Source organism: Pongo pygmaeus, chromosome 17 (assembly GCF_028885625.2).
Source record: "Pongo pygmaeus isolate AG05252 chromosome 17, NHGRI_mPonPyg2-v2.0_pri, whole genome shotgun sequence".
Classification (NCBI taxonomy): domain Eukaryota; kingdom Metazoa; phylum Chordata; class Mammalia; order Primates; family Hominidae; genus Pongo; species Pongo pygmaeus.
The window spans coordinates 64,698,373-64,725,245 of record NC_072390.2 but is presented as its reverse complement, the minus strand read 5'-3'; the positions used below and the strand labels follow the sequence as shown (position 1 = coordinate 64,725,245).

Here is a 26,873-nt window from a genome sequence, read left to right as displayed (position 1 = left end):
GCCTGGCTGTTTCAGGTGCTTTGCTGGCCTTGCTGGACAGAGGATGGCTGTAACATGTGTCACATGCTGTATCATAAGGGAGGAAATCTTATGCCAACAGGCCGAACAGCATTGATCCTAAGGATTTTCCAAGCACCCACCATGTGCCAAGCTCTGCGATATGTGTTTTGTGTTCACTCTTATTTTATCTTCATACAATTTTGTGAGGTCATTTTGTATATGAGGAAATGGTGGGCCAGGGACATCAAGTCCCTTGCCAAAGTCACAGAAATAGAAAGTGCTGGGACCAGGATCCTACCCCAGCTCTGATCCAACAGCCATAATGAGGGCATTGCTGGTTTTTTAACCCCAAACATTATTGAAGGGTTTCAGTCCTTTCCCATGCATGCCTACTGCTGCCTTTGGCTCCCAGAGTTGAATGGAGGCCCACTGTTACTTTGTCCATGCAGGTTGTGGAGGTGACCACAGAACCAGGCTTCTGAGGTGCCCCAGAGGGTGCCTCCTAGGGAACGAAAGGACGTGAAGAGTGTGTATGGCATGGAGAAACAGAGAATTTTAGAGTTGGTATGGCCTTGGAAGTCATTGGAATTTAACGTATCTATTCTATACTGGGCATTTTTAAAGCTTCTCATGACCTAGTAGGGCAGGAAAAAAGCATTTTACACCTAAGCCAGCTGCCCTGAACAAGAGCCCAAAAGTAGTGCAGAGATAGCAATAGAATGCTTCTGTTTCCCTGCTCTTGCAAAAGACAAGGCTTTCTGAGAAGAGACTGTCACTGGGTGTTTCTCTGTGTTAGTTCTACAGGGTGCCTTATTTGGCTTGGCTCCTTACTGGGGAAGCAAGGCAGAGAGCCCAGGCACAGGGTGGGCACAGGGCTTGTGCCTGCCCCTGGTCAGCCTGCTGTGATACACCAGGTCAGGGAGGAGGGCACATCCACTCAGAGGGAAAAGAGTACAAAGGAAAAGATCTGCTGTCTGGCACTGGCCCTTTGAAAAACACAAGCACAAAGCATGCCAAGGTGGCAGTGGCTGTTGTGGCTGTTGACAAGAAGAAAATACTTGCTTAGTCAATTGTTGTAAGTTAACCTTCCAGCCAGAGTGCAGTCTCAGGGATGAGTAGGCATTGACCGCTGCACCCTGCTGGGAGCCCTGTATACATGCTGGCTCCCCCAGCCCTTGCTTTCCAGCCATGGGGCTCTGCATTGGCATTGCTGATTTCTAAAGTTAACTTGAAAGGATAAAAATAAATCTAGCATTTTACAATCCACGTGCTTGAAAAATCAAAAGCAGATTTAAATGGCCTATTTAAAAAAAAAATAAAAAAAGCTTTTTGCCTTAAGCTTCCTGCTTGACAAACATCTGTGAGTGGTGGCAGGTGTTAGCTACCCTGGGCAGGATGCCCTGTGTGTAGAGGGTGATCAGAAAAGATGGGAGGAGTGGATAAGCTCTTGCTTTCTTGTGCCCTTGCCCACACTACCTGATTAGGCACGCTCTGCTCTTCTCACATATTAACTCATTTAATCCCCACCAGAACCCTAGGAGATAAATATTAATATTATTCTCATTTTAAGGATGAAGGAACTGAGGCACACAGAAGTTAAATAGCCTGACTGAGGTCAAACAGCTAGTAAGTAGCATGGCTGGGATTGAAACTTGGCAGGTTGGTTTCAGGGTATGTTCTGCTACCTCTGACCAAACTATAAGATATCTAGCTATTGGGAGACTCTTGGAACATGTCAGGAGAACTCCTCAGTCCAAGGGAGACTCTTAGCCTTAGTTTGGGTTCATGCTCATACAGATAGCATTGTCCTTGGGACTGGCTGGCATTTAAAGTGGGGAGTGTGACCCAGTGTCAAATAACATGCTTGACACTCTCTTCCAAGGGGAAGCATTGACATAATCTCCATTAGAGCTCTATATAGGGGCTTGTTTCACTGAAATCTCTTAGCAGATGGAGCCAGCTGTTTGCAAGTGAATTTTTTTTTTTCCTATAATTCCTGGAGACAACTTAGGCAGTGGTCCTCTGGTCACACAAGGTTTCTAAGCCAGAAGGGGAGGATCTGCGAACACCAAGGACACCACAGGTGAAGGTGTCCCAAGGTATTTGTCAGAACAGCATAGGGAGTAGACAGAGTGCCCACTGGACAGAGGCCTGGGTTCTGTCTCAGTTGTATTCACAACCAGAGCTGATAGCTTGGAAATGATTGGGCCTTTAGTTCTTCCAAGGGGATTTGCCTGAGATCTCTAAGGTAACATCTAGCTCAAAAATTCCCTGATAACCATGATCTGGCTAGAGTAGGGTTCCTATCCCCAGACCGTGCTCTAGAATCCCCTGGGGAGCTTTTTTCTAGAAAAGTATCCTCACTGCCAAGAAGTCAGTAAGGGAGGAAAGAAAGATAAAACCAGGGTAAGGTTAGCACCCGACATTCATATCCTAAGGCCTTGTACACCCAACTGGAAAGAAAAGATGCAAATTTGGCACCAAGTTTCTATGCAAACAGTAACAGGAAGAAAACTGAGTGGCTTGAGAGTTCTTAATAGAAAAGAACATGCAGTTCAAGAGGATTTGGAGCTGTCCATGGTGCTGACTTATTTTTCCTGTGGGCTTTCATAATCTGTGACGTGACAAGCCACATCCTTCACCATATCCTACAGTGATATATACAGTGCTGGTTCTTGAGACCATTTCTTACAGTGTCCCTGGGATAGGCTGTGGTATGACATCATTCAGTAAAATGATGTAGTCTGTGAACTCGGCTCTCTGCCAGCCTGACTTTAGTCAAGCACACATTTAGAGTTGGCCAGTTTAACTTACAATTTATTTATAATGAGAGTAAAGTTCCTTAGACACTTATGAATATAAGGTTATCCTTAAATATATTTTATATGAGAAATATGACACAAATATATGGAGTCAGTAGCCTTTTAAATCAATTTGATTCCATATACTTAGTAGTCACTTTGTAAATATGTTAAATTCGTTATATGTAATCATGCATATATGTCATATACAGTCATGCATCTGTTAATGACAGGGGTACTTTATGAGAAATGCATCGTTAGGTGAGTTTGTAGTTGTGTGAACATCATAGATTTCACTTACACAAACCTAGATGGTGTAGCCTGCTACACACCTAGGCTATGTGGCATAGCCTATTGTTCCTAGGCTACAAACCTGTACAGCGTGTTACTGTACTGAATATTATAGGCAGGTGTAACACAATGGTAAGTATTTGTGTATCTAAACATATCTAAACATAGAGAAGGGATAATAAAAATATGGTGTAAAAGATGGCACAACTGTATAGGGCACTTACCATGAATGGGGCTTGCAGGCCTGGAAGCTGTGTGGGGTGAGTGAATGTGAAGGTCCAGGACATTACTTTCCACTCCTGTAGACTTTATAAACTGTCCACTCCTGTAGACTTTATAAGCCGTACACTTAGGCTACACTAAGCTTACTAGAAAATTGTTTTCTTCAATAATTAACCTTGGAGTACTGTAATGTTTTTACTTTATAAATAAGACTTTTAACTTTTGGCTCCTTTGTAATAAGGCTTAGCTTAAAACACAAACATGTACAACTCTACAAAAATATTTTATTTCTTGATATCCTTATTCTGTAAGCTTTTTTCTATTTTTAAAATTTATTTTTGGGGTATCCCATTCTTCATGATGTGCTTATTTCACAGTGCATATCTATCAAAACATTTTATGTACCCCATACATATACACACCTACTATGTACCCAGAAAAATTAAAAATTAAGTTAAAAATTTTTTTTTTTACTTTTTTTTTGTTAAAAACTAAGACACAGATACATTCATTAGCCTAGACCCACACAAGGTCAGGATCATCAGTATCACTGCCTTCTACCTCCATATCTTGTTCCACTGGAAGGCCTTCAGGGCAGTAACATGGCAGGGAGGGTTTCTGGGGTCTCTGAGTGGACACCCCATGCCCTGCCCTCTGCCAGGCTTGGCTGCATGGCTGTGACACCTGCAGGTGCAAGGACGAGCCTTCTGGGGCCTGCCCTTCTGAAGTCAGATGTCCAGAACAGAAAATGCACTGCCTCCACAAGCCCCCAGTGACAATATCTGGATGCCCATGAAAAGACATAGGAGCTCCCCACCCACACCCCCGAGAGCCAGAGACTCGGGCAACTCTCCAGGGTAGCCACCATCTCTCCAGGGTTCTCCATAGAGAACCTGAACAAGGAAGATAGCTGATGTTTACTGAGCCCCTCGCAAAGTACTTTATCTCCCTAATCTTGATAACCACCCTCTGAGGCAGGAGTTACTATTATATTCCTGCTTTACACATGAGGACACTGGGGCACAGAAAGGTTGGTTGATTAGGTCAGATGTACACGGCTGATCAAGGATAGAGCTGGGATCTGAGCACAGGTCTGTCCCGCTCCAGCCACTCAACTCCCTGACATCCCTGAGCCACGTCTCAGGCGGTATCAAGATCAATGCAGCTGGGCCTCCTGGATACATCATACCTTGCATTAGAGTCCTGAGGTGCCATCTTTGTCAATAGCAGAATAGGATGTGCCTCCTGTTACCATGTGTGCCTCTCTTCATCCTCCAACAAGCTCTACCTAGAGACCTCCTGCCTAGTTATCCTTCCACTCCTAGTGATCTGACCCAGGCTGTGCCATGTAGAGAGAGCAACTGGGCCAAACCTCACATCCAGCCCAGAGCAGAGATGAAGTCAGAGGGTGGCTACTCCAGCATGTGTTCCCTCCCTGTGCCCCACTCCTCTGTGCAGAGACCCTCAGCCTCCAGTGGAGACCCAGACTGGAGTGGATAATACAGACATGCATTGGGGTTTTCAAATAGAATCTGCTTGATTGGATTTCTTCTTTGTGATGCCTTAGAACAAGGCTGCAGGCAGACCAGGCTTGAAGGTGTGTCAGGATGTAACTGGAAGGTTCCCACAGAGTGCTGGGGAAAGGGTAACATGTCTCATTCTGTTGTGTCGGTGCAGGAAATGGACTGCTGGCTTGTGTATTGCCGTACTGGTCACAACCACAAGGCCCCACAGCATCTGTGGCATTTTACAGTGTCCAAGGGCTTTTCTTTTGCTGCTCTTCACTGTTTTCTGTGAAGTTTAATTTCTTATGTGAATTAATCGTTGATTCCTGATGCTCCAGCTTATCAGTGATTTGGCTGCTAGCTCTGTTCTGCCTGGTGCTCCTACAGACCAGAGCAATGAAGAATAATCAATGACCATTGTTGCCTGCTTGATGATTTGGAGAGCCCTATTTCTTTCTCTCTGTTTTCCTCACTGACCACTCTTAGCTAATGCCCTCAACTCTTGTGGTGCTGATTTCTTCCCATAATTTGCAGTAGCACTTGATACCAGCACTAGCTGCTTAGGGCTCTGGGCCCATGGGGGATGTTTCACACCTGTGTGTTGCCTGAGTGGGCTGGGATTGCGTATCCCATCTGCAGGAGCATGGTGTGGGCAGGGTGGGTCAGGGCATCAGTTCCCTGAGTCTTAGAGTCTTACGGGGCAAGCCATGGCTGACAGGGGTGAGAGAGATTCCAAGACCCCATGGAGGGCCTCCTTGGAAGAGGGGATGCTGAAGGGGTCCTTTGTCTCAGAGCCAGCGATTAGGTTGCAGCTCTTTGTGCTGGCGAGTCCACAGGCAGGAGGGCTCTGTATGAAAGAGCAAAGAAACCTAAAAAGTGAAGGCTGCAAACCCAGAGAGCCAGCTTCTTTGTTTCTGCAACTTAAAAATAAGGTGTAGGATCCACCCAGCCAGACATAGAGCAACCTGTTACCAAGCAGTTTCCAGCTCTGCACAAGCTCATGAAAGCTCCTTGAACTCTTTGAATGTCGGTGTTGCTGTTCTTTGTTTTCCCCTATTTCTGTAAGTTCACAATAGTGTTTTGTTAGGGAGATGCCAGGCAAGTACTTGAGTGTGCAATGATTGTGAGACTTAATCCTACCGTGGAAGTTCCTTTTTTGATTGCCTTCATGCTTTTTTCCTGGTAAAATAACACTTTCTCCCCTTACTTCTTCTCCCTTCTCCTTGTTCTCCACAGAACAAAGAGTTCAAGACACTTTCAGAGCAGTTGTCCGTGACCACCTCAACATACACCATGGAGGTAGAGCGGCTGAAGAAGGAGCTGGTGCACTACCAGCAGAGCCCAGGTGAGGACACCAGCCTCAGGCTGCAGGAGGAGGTGGAGAGCCTGCGCACAGAGCTGCAGAGGGCCCACTCGGAGCGCAAGATTTTGGAGGACACCCACAGCAGGGAGAAGGATGAGCTGAGGAAGGTATGCTCAGGCCAGAGGGGCAGGCGCTGGCAAGCAGAGTGGGTGGGCACACGGAGCCACCCCTCAGAGAGCACTGCTGCTTCAAGTGGTAAAATTGCCATGGTCTTGGGGTCATGTGCACAGACTGACCATTCATCTGTGTCTAGACAGAAAGTGGCATGCTTTGGGGAAACCCACACAAGCATGACTGTGCTTCTGCTGTTAGCTGGACACTATGGCATCCCCTGGGAGGGGCACATGGTGTCTGCCTGTGAGCATTGTTTTTATGGTCTCGAGTTAGGCCCAGGGCTGGCTCTGTGGTCCACATCCTTGTTGGCAAGAAAGCTGTGACAGAGGCTGGGGCTGATCTTGATGCTGCCTGCAGGGGAGGGCAGCCTCTGGGCACCCCTGCCCATGACGCAGCACTGTGCTTTGGTGGAGGTGCCTCACCTTTGAACACTTAAAGTCTCAGCCTGTCACACCCACCCTGGTGGGCTTATTTCTTACCCCATGAAATAGAACTTCCTGAGCTTTGCCCCAAACCTGAGCATCAGGCAACCGTTCCAGCCAGGGAAGTCCCAAGGGCCCCTGGAGAGCCCCTCACAGACTTGGGTCATTGCTGTTCTGCCTCCCACCACCGCCCCCCCACCCCCGACCACCATCTCTACAAGCCACGAGGAAAATAGCATGTTGCCCACTTTTTCAGTGTTTGTCCATCAATGGGGAGTCACAGTGGATGGGGATCTAAGAGGGAGAGATCCAGTGTTCAGGGTGTTGGAGTAACAACTTCAAAATTGGGGCAGGCTGGATGCTGCTGCAGGAAGGGCCCTGCAGTAGACCTTGGAGTCCCCAGATTCCCATCCCCACTCTGCCATTCCCAAGCATGTGCAGAAAGCCTCACTGGCCTTAGTTCCCTCATCTGTGTGTATATTTATAAAAGTTGGTTCAGATCATCTCCAAGGCCCCTTCTGGACTTGCACCTGGCCGCCACCATGAGATTGTGTTTGGCTTCTGGAAGGAGCAGAGGCCCTTGGCCCTACGTGGGAGTCCTTCTGTCTTCTATTTCCCACTGCCTTTTCCTGGCCTGAGCCCTCATATGCAGCTGAGGAACACACAGACATCCGTGGAGGTTACAGAGCCTACAGTGCCGGCCGGTGCTGGGCTTGCATAGATCTTCTGCCCACCTCGGGCCTCAGCACCATCAGCTCCTGCCTTCACCCAGACCCCAGGGATCTCCAGGGGCCAGAGGTGAGGTCCAGGTGTGGAGATTAAGGGAAGAAGAAAGTAAGACGTGGTCTTCCCATAAAAGGCCACCGTCCTGATGTGTTGCTTTGAGGTACCACAAGACCCTCTGCCCAGATAAGTCACCTGCCAGCCTGCCCACCATGAGGCATGAAGTGGATTCATTCTTTGGGAGAAAGCACATGGTGCTTGGAAGCTCCTGTTAAATGTGGCTACAAGCCTTGTAACCTACAAATCATGGAATTCCACACTTGCTGTTTGTCTACCCTTGGGAGCAGATGAATGGAATGGTGACCTTCCTACATGAATAAAAACCAGAAGGTGAGGTCCAAAGCCAGAAAGGATCAAGAATAGAACTGGAGACTCCTGAGACTAGTGACCCCGGGAGAGAAAACATTCCCTGCATGTGTGTCCCAGTCAGATCAGACACCTGCAAAGTCTGTTTACCCAGCAGATCCACAAAATCAGGTCTCACCTGTCTCTGCCCCAACAGATAGCACTTGACTCATCAGCTCCCCAGCCCCGCATCCCTGCTTGCTGCTAAATGCTACAACTTGGGGACTTCAGCACTCTAAAAACCCAAGTCTCCATCAAAGGGAGTGCAGAAGAGTTTATAATATGAAAATCTTCATTGGAGGAGCAAAACAGAGAAGCAGACTTCCTCCTCCTCTCCTTAAGAAATGTTGCTACTCTTCCCTAGCAATAATATGCTGACCTAGGTCTTAAAGAAAATTAGAGCTTGGAATTGGTAACAAAAAATTAAGGACGCTGCAAGGAGGGGATTGCTAGGAGCAGAGTAGTGCAAAAGCCCCTTCCCTACCCCAAATGTAAGCAAATTCCAACTTAGAAACACTCAGAAACCAACAGGAGATGACTCATGAAGTGGCATGTCCACCTCTTTCCTGGAAAAGAAAAAGCGGAAGCAAACATTCTTTAGAAGCTTCAGAATCTTTTTGTTGTGGTGGTTGGAGGTAGGTAGATGAGCTGGCTGGCTTTTTTTGTTTTGTTTTCTGTGCCTCCTCAGGGTATAATATTTATCAAAGGCACTGTGTCAATCTCAATAAATGCTGAGTAATCAGACAATCGGTTTCCTCCAGGGCTTGAGCAGGGGCCTGCTCTGCATTGAGCGAGATTGATGAGACCAACCAAGCACAGTGAGGGGGCCAACCACTAGTAGATGTTTAATGAGTTTGATATTTCCATCAGCAAAGGCAGCGAGTGTCATATTGGAACTGCTATGCTGGAAAACTCTGGGCTTGCCATCTCTGACGATATTAATTGGTGGGCCACGTGGCTGCCCTGCCTTGGCCTGTGGGAGGCCAAGTCTCCCTGAGGGCAGGAATTCATCTCTGTGTCCACAGAGTCCAGAGCAGCTCTGTCGCATAAGTTAGATGACATCCTTTTCTACTAAAGGTATCTGTTGTTTTGGCGCCTCCACGGGGTAGTCCACACGCAGGCCCTTAACCTCCTTCCCTTTTAGCCTGTGCATTGTGTACATTTTGGTCTTTTTGAAAGCTTCAGCGATCCCTATGCCGGCTGCTTTTGTACAGCTGTGCTGTTTTGCATGGCTACTCTGTTTGGTGAAAGAGAGGTGGCCCTCAGGTTTGCCCTAGGCACAGAGGTGACAGCTCATTATTCAGAATCTTCTCTGAAGGCTGCTCAGTGGGGCCAGAGCAAGGCTTAGCTTGGTGCAGGGCTGTGGTGGGTGAGGAGGAACCACCCACAGCCAGGTGCCTGGCTCTCAGAGGGGATCCCTGGTCCTTGTGAGAGATGACTAGCAGGCCTCCAGGCACTGAGCATTCGGACTAGTGGGGCTGAATTGTGCATTGTATCAAGACATCAGTCATAGAACCACTAGCCACTAGTTGATTGCCTTGGGTAGTTCAAGTTATAAAGATTTTGATTTCTCCAAATAGAGGTAGAGAGATCTGGCTTGGGGAATGGGGGCTCTCATAGCAGAGCGTGTTGAGCCTTCTCCCCGAAGGTGTGGAGCAGAGCTACTTTGACCAGCCAAGAGGGGGTTGTGCTTTCAGCAGCACCAGGACTCATGGTTCATGTGGAGGCTGAGGATTATTAGGAAGGGGACCCTGACCCATCCCTGGAAGGACGTTGTCTTGCTGCAGAAAGCACAGAAGCTCATGGTCCTTCATTCAGCAGGTGTTTGAATGCCTGTATGTGTTAGACCCTGTTCTACACACTGGGGCAAAAGGTGAATGGTGTTTGAAAAAACCCTTCTCATTTTTAAGGAGCTTAAATGTGTGGGGATGGGGGAAGAAAGTACAGACAGGAATCTAACGTGAATTACCCCCCAAGGGCTACAAACAACAATGAAGCAGAGTAAAGGGGATGGAGGGCGACCTGTGGGGGCCTGAGGGGTATAGTTTCACTTTTGATGGCCACAGAAGGTCTTTTTGGGAAGACATCTGAGTAAGGGGAGAAGATAAGCCAAGGCGATTTGGGGATAACAGGTTACAGGTGTGGCACACTTGCACGGGCCTTGGGGTAGGAGTAGGCTGGGTGGGTGTGAGGACCAAGGAGGTGCTCACTGGGCTCAGGTGGAGTAAGTGAGGAGGCAAACAGCAGGAGCACAGTGCAGCCAGGTCAGGAAGGATCTTCTGACTTCAAGGGCAGCCTTGACCCATGAAACCTCCAGAGAGATGAGCAACTCTGTCCTAGGCACTTCAGCTTCTGTGAGCTTAGGGGTGAGAGAAGAATTAAAACACATCTGCAGGACCATTTTGAAGATATTTTAGCCATTGTTTCAAAGTTGTCTTACTATCCAAGGGAAGTTGATTTTCAACTTTTGCTTTAATAACTACTTTAAAAAACAAATTCATACTATGCTTACTTAGAAGAACATTCTCAGAAAATGGTCAAATACTTTAAGATTTTGGAGAATTAAAGGTGTTGTCCCTACCTAGGGCCATGCCTGTAAATGTGGTAACTGCACAGCATCAAGGACAGATGGCAGAGGAATCTCTTCTGATTGGCATTGTCCAACCAGTTTTCCCGTGTTTGCTATTAGAAACCTTGCGCTGGGTCTTCTTACAGTACTAATATCCCACTTGAAAAAAATAAGACAAAGCCCCTAGCTACATTTGTATCCCCAAAGACAAACTAGTAAAGACAGTTCTTTAGCATGTTGCTGGGGCATTTACTTAACTTAATATAGGTACTGTATTAGTCTCATAGATACAGGATTTTCCTCCAGTGTTGATTCTGATAAGCTGTCCCAAATAAGCTTTTAGAAGAAACAGTGAGTAATATTGCTTGCAAGATTTAAGACTAACCACTCCCCCCAGTCCAAAAAAAGGAGCTGCTGAATGGTGTTGAATGAGTCCTGAAACCTAAGGTGTTATTTATCATGCTCAGGGGATGCAGCCACCTGTTTTATGTTGTTAAAGCATCTCCCGCTGCACCCTGCAGCCCTGACAACCACAAAGTGGGGGCCATTTGGCTGCAGAAGTTTGTTACCTGCTGTGTCTGCCAACAGCTGTGTTAGCTGGCTGGGAAGACTGGGGTTGGCTGGTACCTGGGGAAATATGATCAAGGAAGCATTCTCTCACCCACCTGGGGTGTGGAGCTGAGTGTGGGATTGGTCCTTTCCTGATGTTCATGAAAGATCAGGAATATGGGCCTACCTCCAAAATTGTTTAGGCAAGCAAGAAAAGCAAATCCCCCTGATGCCACTTTAATGTATGGCTTAGAATAATAAAGCCAAGTCAGAGACCTGCATTCATGAATCAAAGAGGGAGACAGAGGGAAGAAACGAGCCTCAAAACAATAGGAGGTGTAGGTGGCATACATGCTGTGTTAACCATGGCACTCCCAGACTGTAGTCTTGGCTCAGGTTTTAGATCATAGGTTGTTGCAATGAAATCATGTGTTCTTAGGTGGCAGTCATAGGACTGGAGATTTCAGGACGCACTTGGTGATGATGTCATGCACTCTGTGCTGGTCAGATGGCATGTTCCATTTCAGAGTGATACTGACTGTGTGTAGGATGCTCAAAGGATGGCGAGGGGTCTTGGTCTTCTCAGGTGACCTACTGCTCTGTGAGCCATCTAGATATTAGGAGGATGTTAAGGGGAAGCAAAGTTTTGCTCCATGGTAAGGTCTGGTTACTTCACAGCCTGCTGTAAAACCTACCAGTAGTTGACTGATTCAGAGGGTATGGCCTTGTTCCTGGCAGGATGGGGCAAGACCCCTGCCTTCCTAACTGTGACATAGATCATGCTTCATTGCCCCACCCTAGGCTTTATTTTGTAGAAGTACATACCATGTGGTTTCTCCTGTTGGGTTGTTTTCAGTTTGATTTTATTTGTATGTCTAGAAAAGTGAAATCTATTCTGATAATTTGCCAACCTAATTTAAAGGTGCTCCTGAAGTCATTGAGTGAACTACCTCCAGTAATAGCAAATTAGATGCATTTGAAGAGTGTTTTTCCTACATTGTATATGCTTCCTAAGTTGAATTATTTGATTAAACAAGCCCATGTATTCTAGATATTTTAGTCAACTATGAACACATTTATTTAAAAAAAATAATAATTTTAAAGGGAGCCCTTATTTGTGACTGAGGGAATGCAAGCTGCTTAACTTGGTCTGCAGGGCCCTTCTATTCATTTGATAAGCTTTCAGGTGCTGGCGGTGGCCTGGGTTTTGAGGATGTGACAGTCTGGTGATATAATCCCTTGGTCCATGTTGAGGACTCTGGTCCAGGCTGAGCAGGCAGATGTATGAGGAAGCACTGCTGTCCCACAGGCTCTGAAGGGATGTGCAGGCCCTGTCAGAGCAGGACACTGAGCATGGGGGCAACCCCACCACCCCGTGTGGTACAGGAATGTTTCCCAGGAGAGTGCTGGTCAAGAGCTAATAATGAGAAGAAAGTAACCGGTAAAGAATGGGAACGACAGAGCCCTAGCAGAAGGAACAGTGAAACATTCAGGCATATCCTGGAGGGCAGGAAGAGGCTGGGGAGAGGAGCTGGGCCCACCCAGGTCGAGTTAGGAGAATAAAAGGAGTTCGGTGTTTCCTGAGGACAAAGGAAGAGAAGCCATTCACAAGCTGATTCTCCTTCCCTCTACCTACCCAGCCTTAACTTTTCTCAGTGCCCCTGCCGCAACCACACGTTTTGGCAACGTAGAACTCTTCACATTCCCAAACCCGTGCCCTTCCTCCTTCCAGACCTTTAGGCACTTGTTCTTTCCACCTAGAATGGCCCTCAGCTGCTTGAGACATCCCACTTGCAGGCCTAATCCAGATGACCCCCACCTCTTGTGAAGCCTTCATGGACCCTGAGGCTACCTTCTTTTCCTTCTAAATCATCTTATTGTAGTGATTCTCAGTCGGGGTGATTTTGCCATTAGGGGACATATGGCAGTGCCTGGAGACATTCTGGTTTTCACAAATTGAAGATGGGAGGAGGGTGTGTTGTATTGGCATCTAGTGGGTAGAAGCCAGGGATGCTGCTGAACACCCAGTAATGCACGGGAGAGTCCCCTACTCCCCCAAGAAAGAATTATCCAGCCCAGAATGTTGACAGTGTTAAGGCTGAAAAACTTTGCTTTATAGGAAGCTGCTACAACCCTTATTGATATCATTACTATGTATGCACCTGTCCCTCATCCCTGCCAGGCTGGACACTCTCTGAGGGCAACTACTATATTAGACTGTTCTTGCGTTACTATAAAGAAACACCTGGGCTGGGTGCGGTGGCTCACGCCTGTAATCCCAGGCCGAGGTGGGTGGATCACAAGGTCAGGAGTTCCAGACTAGCCTGGCCAATATGATGAAACATGTCGCTACTAAAAATACAACAACAAAAAAATTAGCTGGGCATGGTGGTGCACACCTGTAATCGCAGCTACTCAGGAGGCTGAGGCAGGAGAACTGCTTGAACCCGGGAGGCAGAGGTTGCTGTGAGCCGAGATCGCGCCACTGCACTCCAGTCTGGGTGACAGAGGGAGACTCCATCTCAAAAAACAAAAACAAACACCTGTGGGTGCATAATTTATAAGTAAAGAATGTCTAATTGACTCACAGTTCTATAGTCTGTACAGGAAGTGTAGTGCTGGCATCTGTCCTGATGAGGGCCTCAGGGAGCTTCCAGTCATGGCAAAAGGTGAAAGGGGAGCAGGCATCACATGGTGAGAGTGGGAGCAAGAGAGAGTGGGGAGGTGCCACATGTTTTTAAACAACCAGATCTCATGTGAACTCAGTGACAACTCATCCCTCACTGAGTTCACTCTAGGACAATGAAAACGTTGCTTCCCCTTAACATCCTTCTAATATCTAGATGGCTCACAGAGCAATAAGTCACCTGAGAAGACCAAGACCCCTCGCCATCCTTTGAGCATCCTACACACAGTCAATATCCCTCTGAAATGGAACATGCCATCTGACCAGCACAGAATGCATGACATCATCACCAAGTGGGTCCTGAAATCTCCAGTCCTATGAATGCCACTTAAGAACATTCATTGCACTTAAGACTTCATTGCAACAACCTATGATCTAAAACCTGAGCCAAGACTACAGTCTGGGAGTGCCATGGTTAGCAGCGTGTATGCCACCTACACCTTCTATTGTGAACTCAGTGAGGAATGAGTTCACCAAGGGGATGGTGCTACAGCATTCATGAGGGATCCACCCCCATGACCCAGTCACCTCCCACCAGGCCCCACCTCCAACACTAGGAATCACATTTCAACACGAGATTTGGAGGAAATGAACATCCAAACCATATCAACTACCATGAGTCGATCTATCTCATTTGATATCCCCCAGCCCTGGCAAGGCTCCTGGTACAGAGGTGTATCAGGAAATGTGTGATGGATGAGTAACAGCCTTGCCCTGTGTCATACTAGGGGCCAGAACTAGGCTTGGTGAGTGGGTGCCTCTACGGATAAAACATCGTCACTCTCGGTTGGTGCTTTTTCTTCTGTACCTTGCCCTCAACACCAGGTCACATTTTAGCCTCTGAAGACATACAACATCTGTTGCATTAATTATTATAGGCAATAAATATTATAGGCAATAAATGTTATTCTTTGGCAAAATAAATTGCCAAAGAATAATAACTTGGTATAATTAGTTTGATGCATGTATATTTTTATCAGCTTTATCTGATTTGACCTCCTGTGGGGCAGAAAGCCAGACCCTTTGCCTGGCTCTCCATACCGAGAGTCCCTGACTATGCTTATCATTTACTTGTGGGGTAAGGAGTTCTGCTGGATATAAAGACATAAGACCAGCAGCTCTCAACCTCTAGAGCCTCAGAATTACCTGGACGACTTTTGAAAACATGCTTGTGAGAGCCTCCTTCTTGTAACTCATGGAAGCCCATCCACAGATAAACGGATGAGACAAATTGAGTCTGCTCGAATTGAAGGGAAAGAAAGATTGAAAAACTCCTTAAATTTGAAGGAGTTCTAGACTGTTAAGAGTGTTGGTCAGGTGCTGGTGGCTCATATCTGTAAACCCAACTACTTTGGGAGGCCAAGGCAGGCAAATCACTTGAGCCCAAGAGTTCAAGACCAGCCTGGCCAACATGGCAAAACCCCATCTATACTAAAAATACAAAAATTAGCTGGGCATGTTGGTAGGCACCTGTAGTCCTAGCTACTCAGGAGGCTGAGGTGGGAGGATCACCAGAGCCCGGGGAGGTCGAGGCTGCAGTGAACCGAGATCTCACCACAGCACTCCAGCTTGGGTAACAGGGTGAGACCTTGTCTCAAAAAAAAGGGTGTTAACAAAGTGCTTGGATCTTTTTGCAAGCCCTAATAGTATTATATTGTGTATCCTACTTTTCTATATGAGGTCTTAAAGGACAAACCTAATGTAAGGCCACTACAGACCCATCAGCAGCTCCCCAGAGTGGCTGAGGCACCTTTAAGTGAGAGTCGCTGCCTTCTGAGTTCCTGGGGTGGGGAGAGCCAGTGACCTCAATCCTTAGCCCCAGTGTGTTGCCATTTTTTCCTGTCCCTTTCTACGTGATGCCGAGGGTGGGGCAGCTGCTCCCTTATTAACTCACCTCTTGGTGCCTTGAGCTTAATTTAAAGCCAGGAGAGGAAGGAAAGATGGCATTTAAGCATTGTAACCAGTTGAAATTCAAACTTCATGCAGGCTTCTGCTGGTTTAGTCCATATCCCTAGGGCCACTTCTCTTGGTTTTAATGCCATAAAGTCTAGAAGAGTTTGAAAGGTGCCTCTCTGATGGGGGTGCAGGTGGGTACTCAGGGGTCTGTATGGTCATTTCTCCTCTGCTCCACGTGGTCATCTCCTAGATTGCAGTCCCACTAGTCATCAATTAGTCCCTCTGCCATTGCACACTTGCTAGTCATTATGTGTTGTGGTGCTGTCCTGAGGAGGTCATTTTTGAGACTCTTTCTACACAGGTTGAGACGAGTTCTCTGGAAGATGACTGCATCCTGTGACTTAAGCTAGAAAGGGTGAGGTTGTTCTTTGTGTCAGTCAGCATACAAGTTTTTGTGTGGACAAGGTTTTCATTTATCTTGGGTATATGCCTAGGAGTAGCATTGCTGGGTCACATGGCAACTCTATGTTAAACCTTTCAAGGAATTGCCAGAGTGTTTTCCAGAGCTGCTGCACCATTTTATATTCCCACCAGCAGCATATGAGGGTTCTGATTTCTTCATATTCTCACCAACACTTGTTATTGTTTGTCTTTATTATAGCCATCCTAGTGAGTGTGAACTGGTATCTCAGTGTGGCTTTGATTTGTATTTCCCTAATAAGATATTGAGTGTCTTTTCTGTGTTTATTGGCCATTTGTATATCTTATTTGGAGAAATGTCTATTTCAGTTCTTTGCCCGTTTTTAAAATTGGGTTGTCTTTTTATTGTTGAGTTGCAAGTGATTTTTATATATTCATGCTATGAGTCATGTATCACAGGACTCTCCAACCCCCAGGCCACGGACCAGTAGTGGTCCAGGAACCAGGCCACACAGCAGGAGGTGAGTGGTGGGCACGTGAGCAAGGCTTCATCTGTATTTACAGCCGCTCCCCATTGCTCGAATTACTGCCTGAGCTCTGCCTCCTGTCAAATCAGCAGTGGCATTAGATTCTCACAGGAGCACAAACCTTACTGTGAACTGCACATGCGACACTTCCTTTTAAGACTCTAATGCCTGATGATCTGTCACTGTCTCCCATCACCCCCAGATGGGACTATCTAGTTGCAGGAAAACAAGTTCAGGGCTCCCACTGATTCTACATTATGGTGAGTTGTATGATGATTTAATTGTATATTACAATGTAATAATAATAGAAATAAAGTATATAATAAAGTGCTTGAATCATGCTGAAACCATTCCCCCCTCACCCTGGTCCGTGGAAAAATTGTCTTGCATCAAACTGATCTCTGGTGCCAAAAAGTTTGGAGACTGCTGATGTATCAGATAGATGATTTTAAAATATTTTTTTCCCATTCTGTGGGTTGCCCTTTCACTTTCTTGATGGTTTGAAGCATAAAAACTTTAAATTTTAATGAAGTTCAATTTATTTTTAATTTGGTTGCTTGTGCTTTTGGCATTGTATTTAAGAAAACACTGCCTAATCCAAAGGTCACAAAGATTTGTTGCCGTGTTTTCTTCTGAGAGTTTTATAGTTTTAGCCCTTACATTTAAGTCTTTAATGCATTTTGAGTTAATTTTTGTATATTATGAGGTAGTGGTCCAGCTTCATTTTTTTCCATGTAGATATCCATCTGTCCCAGCACCTTTGATTAAAAGACTATTCTTTTCCTCATTGAATTGTTTTGGCACGGTTGTCAAAAATCAATTGACTGTCAGTGTGAAAGTCAATTCTGTTTCATTGATCAGTATGTCTGTCTTTATGCCAGTATCACGCTGTCTTTATTAGTTTATCTTCTACTAAGTTTTAAAATTTAGAAGTGTGATTATTCCAGCTTTGTTCATCTTCTTCAAGATCCTTTGGGTATTCTGGATCCCTAGATATTATATACGAATTTAAGGAACAGCTCATGAATTTCTGCAAAGAAGCCATGCAGGATCTTCATAAGGATTATATTGAATCTGTAGATGAATTTGAGGAGTGTTGCCATCTTAAAAAGTGTTTTGATCCATTATCTCAAGATGTCTTTCCATTTATTAAGATCTTTAATTTCTTTCAATAATGCTTTTTCATTTACCGAGTATGAATTTTATACTTCTCTTGTTAAATTTATTCCTAAGTATTTTATGCCATTATAGTGGAACAGTTTTCTTAATTTATTTTTCAGATTGTTCATTGCAAATATGTAGAAATACAATTGAGTTTTGTATATTGAAATTGGACCCTACAACCTGAACTCATTTATTCTAATAGTTTTTAAGTGAATTTCTTAGGATTTTCTGTATACAACATTGTGTCATCTGCAGATAGCATTCATTCTGGATGCTTATATCTTTCTTGCCTATTGCCCTGGCTAGAACCTTCAGTACAATGCTGAACAGAAGTGGCAAGAGCAGACACCCTTGTCTTCCTGATCTTAGGGGAAATGCATTCAGTCTTTCACCATAAAGTGTGGTATGAGCTATGGAATTTTTATCAGGTTGAGGATGTTCACTTCTATTTGTAGTTTGAGTGTTTTTATCATAACCACTTGCTAGTATTTAGTTGAGGATTTTTGAATCTATGTTCATAAGAGATACTGGGCTGTAGTTTGGTTTTTTGTGATTTCTTTGGTTTTGGTATCAGAGTAACACTGGCCTCACAGAATGGAATTGGGAAGTGTTCCTTCTAATTTTTGGAATAATTTGTAAAGAGTAGATATTGTTTAAATTTTTGGTAAGTGGTGGAATGGTTTTAAAGTGTGTATTTCCATTTCATGCCCAGTAAGAGTAATGTAGAACCATCCACATATATTGATCAACTGCTCTATGCAGTGACTTCTGCTTGGTACTTCACATGCGTCATCTCATTGAATGATGAGAAACTCTGTGAAGTGGGTTTCCTTTTTTTTTTTTTTTTTTTTGAGATGAGGTCTTGATCTGTTGCCAGGCTGGAGTGCTGTGGCACGATCTCAGCTCACTGCAACCTCCGACTCCCTGGTTCAAGCGATTATCCTGCTTCGGCCTCCCAAGTAGCTGGGATTACAGGCACACACCACCACGCCCAACTAATTTTTGTATTTTTAGTAGAGACGAGGTGTCAGCATATTGGCCAGGATCATCTCGATCTCCTGACCTCGTGATCTGCCCACCTCAGTCTCCCAAAGTGCTGGGATTGCAGGCGTGAGCCACCGTACCTGGCCAGGTTTCCATTTTATAGAGGGGGAAACAGGTTTATAGAGCCCATGATCTGTGTGGCTGTGAAACTTGTTGTCTTTGCCATATACCACACTTAGGATGTGATCACAAGAGATTATTCTGTGGGGAATGGTGATGGATCAGCCAGCCATGGGGGAAGGGAGATCTCAGGTGTGGAGGCCTGAATTTTGAGGGGGCACTGGCATGTGTTCCTCATTCTCTCCCTGCCTGTTTTTTGCAATGCTCAACTATGTCCTCATCCATGTCACAAAGGCAGGGATGTGATTTTAGTAGGGAAAATTACTTGACAGCCTCCTGCAGAATGAATCTCTAGGGGATCCAAGCACAAAGGTGAATCAATTGCAATTTAGCCCCCATGTTGTAAAAGACCCTTTCCCATCCTCCTCTATACCAACTAATGATTTCAAATTCTCTTAGAACACAGCTGAATTGTTACTTTTTAAAAACCCATACAAATAGTTGCTCTAATAATAAATAGCGAAAACATTTTTTAAAAACTTTCTTCACACTTTTTTTTTTTTGAGACGGAGTCTCACCGTCTCCCAGGCTGGACTACAGTGGCACGATCTCGGCTCACTGCAAGCTCCGCCTCCCGGGTTCACGCCATTCTCCTGCCTCAGCCTCCCGAGTAGCTGGTACTACAGGCACCCGCCACCACGCCTGGCTAATTTTTTGTATTTTTAGTAGAGATGAGGGTTCACCGTGTTAGCCAGGATGGTCTCGATCTCTTGACCTCATGATCCGCCTGCCTCGGCCTCCCAAAGTGCTGGGATTACAGGCGTGAGCCACCGCACCTGGCCTCTTCGCACTTTTAATTCTTACTCCTCTTTGAGTAGACTACAATTTTTCTTTAATTAGTATTTTTTCTTTTATACCTTTTTTTTCTGGTAATAGTCACCTTATTTTGGTTTTGTCAACATCATCAGAAGTCCAACACTAGATTAGACAGTTGAATGTCAATAGCACATCATCTCTTTTCCAGAATTTGAACTGTACTGGTCCAATAAGACAGGTAAAGCAAGTGGGATGAAGACCAGAGATCATTTGTTCATTGTGAGCTTTTGGCCTTCCTAAGACCAGATTTGAGAGCTCAAAATTTAGTAAGACAGGCAAACAAATACAAAAACATGAAAGCTGACGTGGACCCAATCCCTGTTGGACTGAACAAAAGGGGATGAATGCGGGAATAAAGACAAAGACAAAAGAGTATATTTGGAAGAAGGGGTCGGGGGCTCCTTGCTTCCAGTAAACAAGGGCCCTAAGCTTTTAGCTCCCTTCGTATTTATTGAGTAAAAGAGATAGGGAGAAGGGGGTGGTTGTCAGTCAGCAGCTTGACTTGGTGCAGGCTTGCACAACTGCATTCTCTGAACAGTAGTCCAGATGTGCCAGTAGATAACCTCAAGAAGCATGGTGCCAGGGACTGATTGCACTCAGCAAACCTTCTGGTGGCAGGTGCAGATGTGAGTTTGCCCACATCCTGCATTCATGATAAACAGTTTGCTGTTGGATCATATAGCCTCAGTGGAATGCTGACTTGGTCATGATCCACAGGCCTTCAGCTCTCTACAGGCCTGTTATCTTTGCAAGTTCCTCAACAAGGCATGTGAGCTTGTGATAGACTTTTCATGACGTGTTTATGGACATTAGATGACCATAAATAGTGCTGAGCTCATCTGTCTTGTTTTAATGGGATTTTTCTTTCAGTACACAATTTTTCCTTGAAAACAAAAGAAGCTTTAACCAAATCAGTTTTCTTAAACAAAAAGAGCATTTACACATATCCAGTTAAAATTCAAATCCCACAAAAGGAGCCTCTCCTCTTCCCAGCATCATGAGACATTTTCCCCCTGTTGCTCTCTTCCAGCGAGTTGCAGACCTGGAGCAAGAAAATGCTCTCTTGAAAGATGAGAAAGAACAGCTCAACAACCAAATCCTGTGCCAGTCTAAAGGTAAGTACCGAAGCACTTGAGTTTTATTTGGGGGTTTTAATCTCTTTTCCTCACTGACTTCCCCCAAAGACTCCTAGCAAGCGTGCAGTTAGACTAGAGGCTACAGTGGGGAAAGGATTTTAATAGAGGAAGATGAAGAAAGAATAATGACCTTTAAGATCCCGCTAGGATATTTGGCCTCAAGAGTCTAAAGAGGTGAGACACGTATAATGGGCAACATAGTACATGAGACTTGGAGTCAGGGAGGCCCGCACTGGAAGCATGATTCTGCTGTGTGCTTCTGTATGGCCTTGAATAGGCTTTCAGTTTGTTCCTCTACTACATGGACATAAAGGTCCAGACATCAGGGGGCTCATGGGAGGAATGAGGAAGAGGCTGCACGTGAAGTGCTTAGGAGGGTGCATGACATGCAGCGAGCACTCAGGAGCTGTCACCATCGCTGGGTTGCACATTTGTCTTTCGTGTCCATCCACTTGTTATGGTTTCTTCTACCCAGTGGGTCATCTGTTAATGTTTACTGAAGAAAGGGTCTTGAATCAAATCCCAGGTCAGCCTCTCTCAAGTGCCCACCAGCTCCTGGGCTGCCATCAGTCCTCATGTGCCACTCGGCTGTGGAGGAGCAGGGAGAGTCCACAGACCCCAGTTTCTACTCCAACTCACTGTGATTTTGAGCAAATCCCCTTCTCCCATACTCAGGTTCCTCATTCATGTCACAAGAGGATGGAACCACATGACCTCACAGTCCCACCCAATATCAATCTTTTTGAAAATGTGAACTGTTTTTAAATGTCCTTTTAAAACACTTTTCTGTCAATGTGAATAAGTTTTGGCAGGGGAGTAGCCCATCCTTCTCTGTTTGCCTTCCTTCCTTTTACCCCAGTCGCCTTTAATCTCCCTGCACTCCTAAGAACTGAAAGATCAGGACTAGGAAAGGAGTGTGGAATAAGCCTTCATTCTTCCAGGAATGCTGCCAGCAGTTGCTGTGACAGTTGGCAGAAGAGAGGCTGGGGCATCAACTGAGGGAATTCTCACCTACGCTGCCAACTTCTCTCTCCCCATTCCCTGAGAGCAGGGTCTTTCTCTCCCTCTCTGAAGACTAAGCCAGAGTAATGAGACTCACCTTTGCTCTGCAGTAGGTGAGGAGCATAATAGATTCATCAAGAACCTCTGATGAGCTCATCATGGGCAGCCTCTTAACAAGAGATTAATCAGAAAGCATGAGTCAATACATGTGAGGGAATCCATCCAGAAAAACTGCAGCTTATCATGTTGCTTTCCAGATGAATTTGCCCAGAACTCTGTGAAGGAAAATCTCCTCATGAAGAGAGAACTGGAGGAGGAGCGATCCCGGTACCAGAACCTTGTGAAGGAATATTCACAGTTGGAGCAGAGATATGACAACCTTCGGGATGAGATGACCATCATAAAGGCAAGGGGGGTGCTTCTGCTGTGCCATGGCACAGGTCCCCGGCTCCTGTCCAGCTTCTGACCCCGTGATCTTAGGCACTGCTTTCTGATATGTGATGCTCAGTCCATGTGTCATATGTGCAGCACTTGCCATTACTGCAGAGAGGCAAAAGTAGCTGGGCTGGGTGATTCATTCCTGCTGACAGCTCCTTTTCCAACTTTGGGGTCATGAAGATCTCAGTTATGAGTTGAAGGAACATTCCACCCAAGTGTGTTATCTTTCCTGTTTCCTGTTATGGGAGCATTCCTGTGTTGAGACAGTAATGGGGTGCGGGAGTTCTCAGCTTCATTAGTGTGTGTGTGGCAGAGAGCCCACAAGGGCCTGATTGTGTCTCCTAATCTGATGAGATGCAGTATACATAGAGACAATTTTATGATATTTTAGGGTCTGTCATTCTTTTTTACCCCATGTAAACATTTCCTCCAGAAATGAGTATTCAAACAAGATGGAGTAAGTTAATTGCATAGAAGCCAGGAAGAAAAGCTGAATAGGAACATCCAGAGAAGTCTAAAATTGTCCTACCAAGCTCAGTTTTCACACTGACAGCCAAATCAGATGCAAGAAAAAAAAAGTATTTTTAAATGAACAGTATAAATGGTAAACTATTTTTAATATGCTACTATTTTCATAAAATTTGGGGAGTGCAGGTTGAAGGGAGGGGCCATTCTGGGCAGGTGTGGAACATTCCTTTCAAGGGAGAAGTGGGTAATGTGACTGCCTTTGTGCATTTCAAAAGCAAGACTGGGAGTGAAAGGTTTTTCCAGGACCTCTCGGAGAAATTGACCCAAGTGTTAGGAATTTGCATTTCATTAAGAGATGAAAAGTGGATGACTACAGTAAGAACTGTAGGTGAAATGTTTCATAGGACTAGCTCTATTTAGCCATCATTCCAAGAAGCAATGATACCTATTCTTGTTGACAAATTAGACAGAAAGATAACTCTAGGGCCTGCCACCATGAGAGGTAAATTCTCATGAACATTAGTTCCTAATGAGCTATCACATTTTTCTTGTTGAACAGCAAACTCCAGGTCATAGGCGGAACCCATCAAACCAAAGTAGCTTAGAATCTGACTCCAATTACCCCTCCATCTCCACATCTGAGATCGGAGACACTGAGGATGCCCTCCAGCAGGTGGAGGTGAGTGATGCAGGCTCTTGGGTACTGTCCTCCTCCAGAGGGAGTGTGTGTTTTTTTCTGTGTGGAACTGTCCAAGAGAAATTTACTCTTCTGCTGATGGTGACCAGAGTGCCCAGGGGCTAATTCTCAAGAGCAGGATCACTTGGACTACAGTGGATTTAGAGACAGTTCTCTGGAGTTAACACTTACTGTGCAAAGCAATACATTATTGTTCACCTTACGCCCTATCCAGAAAGGAAAGAAGAAGGTGGATCTCTGATTCCTCTTGAAAAACCAAGAAACTGATGCAGAGAGGTGAAATAGGTGGTTTAAGAAGGAACAGCTAAGTCATTAAAATAGATACAACTTATCCCCACTTAATATCATAGTGTATATGGTAATATCAGTAAATAAACAAGAAAATTGCCCCCTCACTTAGAAGCTGGATAAAACTCAGAACAACAAAAAATATTTGGAATGAAAGTATGCTGGGTGACTGTATCTTTGTTGGTAATAGCCTCTTAGTTGGTCGCTAAATATATCACACAGTGGTGTGTGTGGTCTGTGTGTAATTTTGTCAAAGGTACAAAAGATACAATTTTTCCTCTGGCATTTGAAAAAAAAAATCACAGGCACGTGTGTGCGTGTGTGTGCGTGCACACACATACACACACAACCTTGTAAAGTATGTGGAAATAACACGGAAGAGAGACAGAATAAAAACAAATGGGTTTGGAGCAGTTCTTTGTGCAGGATCTCCTGGTCAGTGCTAGAGAAACAGTGGTGACTGAGCCAGAGAAGTCCTTGCCCTCGTCTGACAGAAAGCTAGTCAATGAGCACTTAGGGAAGAAACATGTGATATGATTGCAGGTCCTGCTAAGTGCTATAAAGAAAAATAAGAGACCATGAGCAATAGAGAATGCTGGAACAGAGGGTGGAGGGAGAGAAGGAGGTCCCCAGTACTGAAGGTCTCCTCTCTGTTGTGCGGTTCTGCATGGCTTGCTGCCTGCCGGACGCACTTAGTAAGCCTTGCATAACTGCTGGCTTGAGACGCTTGGCTTTGCATTGCGGTCTTCTAAGTCTAGGCCCCTGGAGGTTTCAGTCAGCCTCAACTCCAGGCTTATCACCCTGGTGTTTGTATGTGTGACTATCTACATGTAGACATAAGCATTGTCATCACGGGGTTTATGTTCTTTAAGGAAGCCAAGACTGGTCCAGTGCTGGTTAAACATGAAGCATTGGTGGAACCAGTGCTCATTAAATCCTGGTGGAACCAAATTATATTGTCTCACATGTACATACATGTGCTTAAAAATCCACATGGATGTGCTCATACACATTACCCATTCACAGGCAGATACACGTGTTTGTACACCCCTATCCCCACACATTAGGGTCCTGGAGGGCAAACTCAGGCATGAATCCAAAAGGAACAAAATCTGGGAAATAGATGCTTTAAGATCTGTTGGATAAATAGGTTCCGGGGCAGAGCAAGCATTGATTCCACTTCAAGATGCAATCAAGTGATGGCTGACAGCACATTGCAGTGATTGGTAACCACGCTGATTCTTCATCAGGAAGTGCTACGTCCCAAGTTCTATAGTTTCTCTGGTGTGAGACCATTTTCCAGAAGTGAGCTCTTTTAACTTCCAAAGAAAGTGCCTGTGTTTTTATCCATTTGTTCTTGGAATATATGATTGGTCATTTTAAGTGGCTCACACAGGAGGAATATAAATGGCTGAGACTCAGATGTTATCTGGACAGAAAATGAGCCTGGAGCACCAACTGTGATATGAGAAATGTTAGTTGGTTGTCATTGGCTTTGTATTTGAGATGCAAATTGATGTTTGGGAGGAGAGAGGAGACAGATGGCTGATAGAGAGGCAGGCAGTGAAGTGCTGTGTGTTCCCTAAGGCATGTATTTAGGAAAACCTTTTTTCTGCGCCTGTCTTCCTTTGAAGGAAATTGGCCTGGAGAAGGCAGCCATGGACATGACGGTCTTCCTGAAGCTGCAGAAGAGAGTACGGGAGCTGGAGCAGGAGAGGAAGAAGCTGCAAGTGCAGCTGGAGAAGAGAGAGCAGCAGGACAGCAAGAAAGTCCAGGTTTGTGAAGGGGCTGCAGTGCTCTTATGGTGCTTGGATGAGAGAATAATCTAGCTCATGTGTCCAGGGCTCATGTGGCATGTGTGACCACATGGGATTGTGCTCCTGCTAAGTCTCAGAGGGCTCCTACTTAGTGCATTGGAGTCATGCTGAGTCTTCTCTGAATACCCCTACACCACCCAGCTGAATAGGAGTAAGCTCCCTCATGCCCCGGGTTTCTGCTGGTGAAGCTAGGGGGAAGTCTGTGGCATCATCACCTACTTGCAAAGAGGGGAGCTCCCTGCCAGGAGGACCAGGGTGTGTAATAAGAGTGTAAATACAGCAGAAGTCAAATGTTCACAGAGATGACCTATCACCCTTTCATACCTGGGATCTTGCATGGGCTTGGGTTCAGCCTTTTTGGGTCAGAGGCAGACCCAGTGTGTGTCACTCACTGTCCTCTCTCATGGCTGCACCCTTGCCTCAGTCCAGATTATCAGCAGCCTCTTGGGTCTAGAAAGGATATTGTTTGAAATCTTAGTAGCCCTAAAAGTAATTGTTCCATCTCAAGGAACTATTGGGCACCCATGCTGCATGCAGAACTATGCCAGTGCCAGGCACGTAGTAGGTACACAAAATGTTCATTAAAAGACAGCAGATAACAATATAAGAGAAATTCCCAGCCATTGAGGAATTTAAATGTTATGAGGAATTTAGATGTTATGTCTGGGAGAACTGGACATAACACAGGTGAAAAGTAAAAAATAACATTGGTAGCACTTAAATAAATGCAAGTTGAGTGCAAACAGGTTGGTGCCATAGGAGTAGGGAATCCATTGACTATAGCAGTGCTAAGGAGGAAAGAACCATTTATTTCTTTGGAGATAGAAGGACCACTTCTAAAGGGTACAAGGCCAATTCTGCCATGGGTTATATCATCAGCTGACCTCATGGTTTGAAAAAGGCCTTTGGTATGTTCTCAGGCCGGAATTATTAATTGTGGAGTTTGACACCTACCCCATGTTCTCAATCCCTACCCCTTCCCTCACTTCTGTGTCCAGTCATTTTTTGCAACACCTGTATTCCCTTTGCAATCAATTGTGATACAGATTCCGATCTATATTGCTAGCAAATTCTTGGTTTTTTTCCCCCTGAGCAGTAAGTGGGGAGGTAAATCTTGCCGATGGGTTTAAATTTCTTAGGTGGACTTGATTCAGAATGGAAAGTGAAAAGATTAGGTTTCTAAATGACTCATTGAATTAGAAGGAAAGCTGCCCTGACAGGCAAGTGCAAATCAAATCTATGAAAAGCTACACAGATGACATCAGACGGTGCCTGATGTACAAGTTCTTGGCCTATCCAGCTGTACCTAAAGATTCATTCTCCAGGCTCCCCATTGCAGACATGCCAACTAATTTTGGAATCTTGGCTTTAGAACCTCTCTGGATACCAA

General features: G+C 45.3%; 1 protein-coding gene across 3 annotated transcripts in view; it reads left to right on the top strand.

Moving 5' to 3' along the window:
- Positions 1 to 26,873, top strand: part of MYO5B (myosin VB) — a 367,801-nt gene that overhangs the window by 292,907 nt on the left and 48,021 nt on the right. For all 3 annotated transcript variants that reach the window (XM_054460695.2, XM_054460694.2, XM_063653662.1), the window contains exons 22-26: positions 6,056 to 6,289; positions 20,668 to 20,752; positions 22,033 to 22,181; positions 23,241 to 23,360; positions 25,301 to 25,441. In XM_054460695.2, coding sequence (XP_054316670.2) covers positions 6,056 to 6,289; positions 20,668 to 20,752; positions 22,033 to 22,181; positions 23,241 to 23,360; positions 25,301 to 25,441 — 729 coding nt within the window. The remainder of the gene's footprint in view (positions 1 to 6,055; positions 6,290 to 20,667; positions 20,753 to 22,032; positions 22,182 to 23,240; positions 23,361 to 25,300; positions 25,442 to 26,873) is intronic.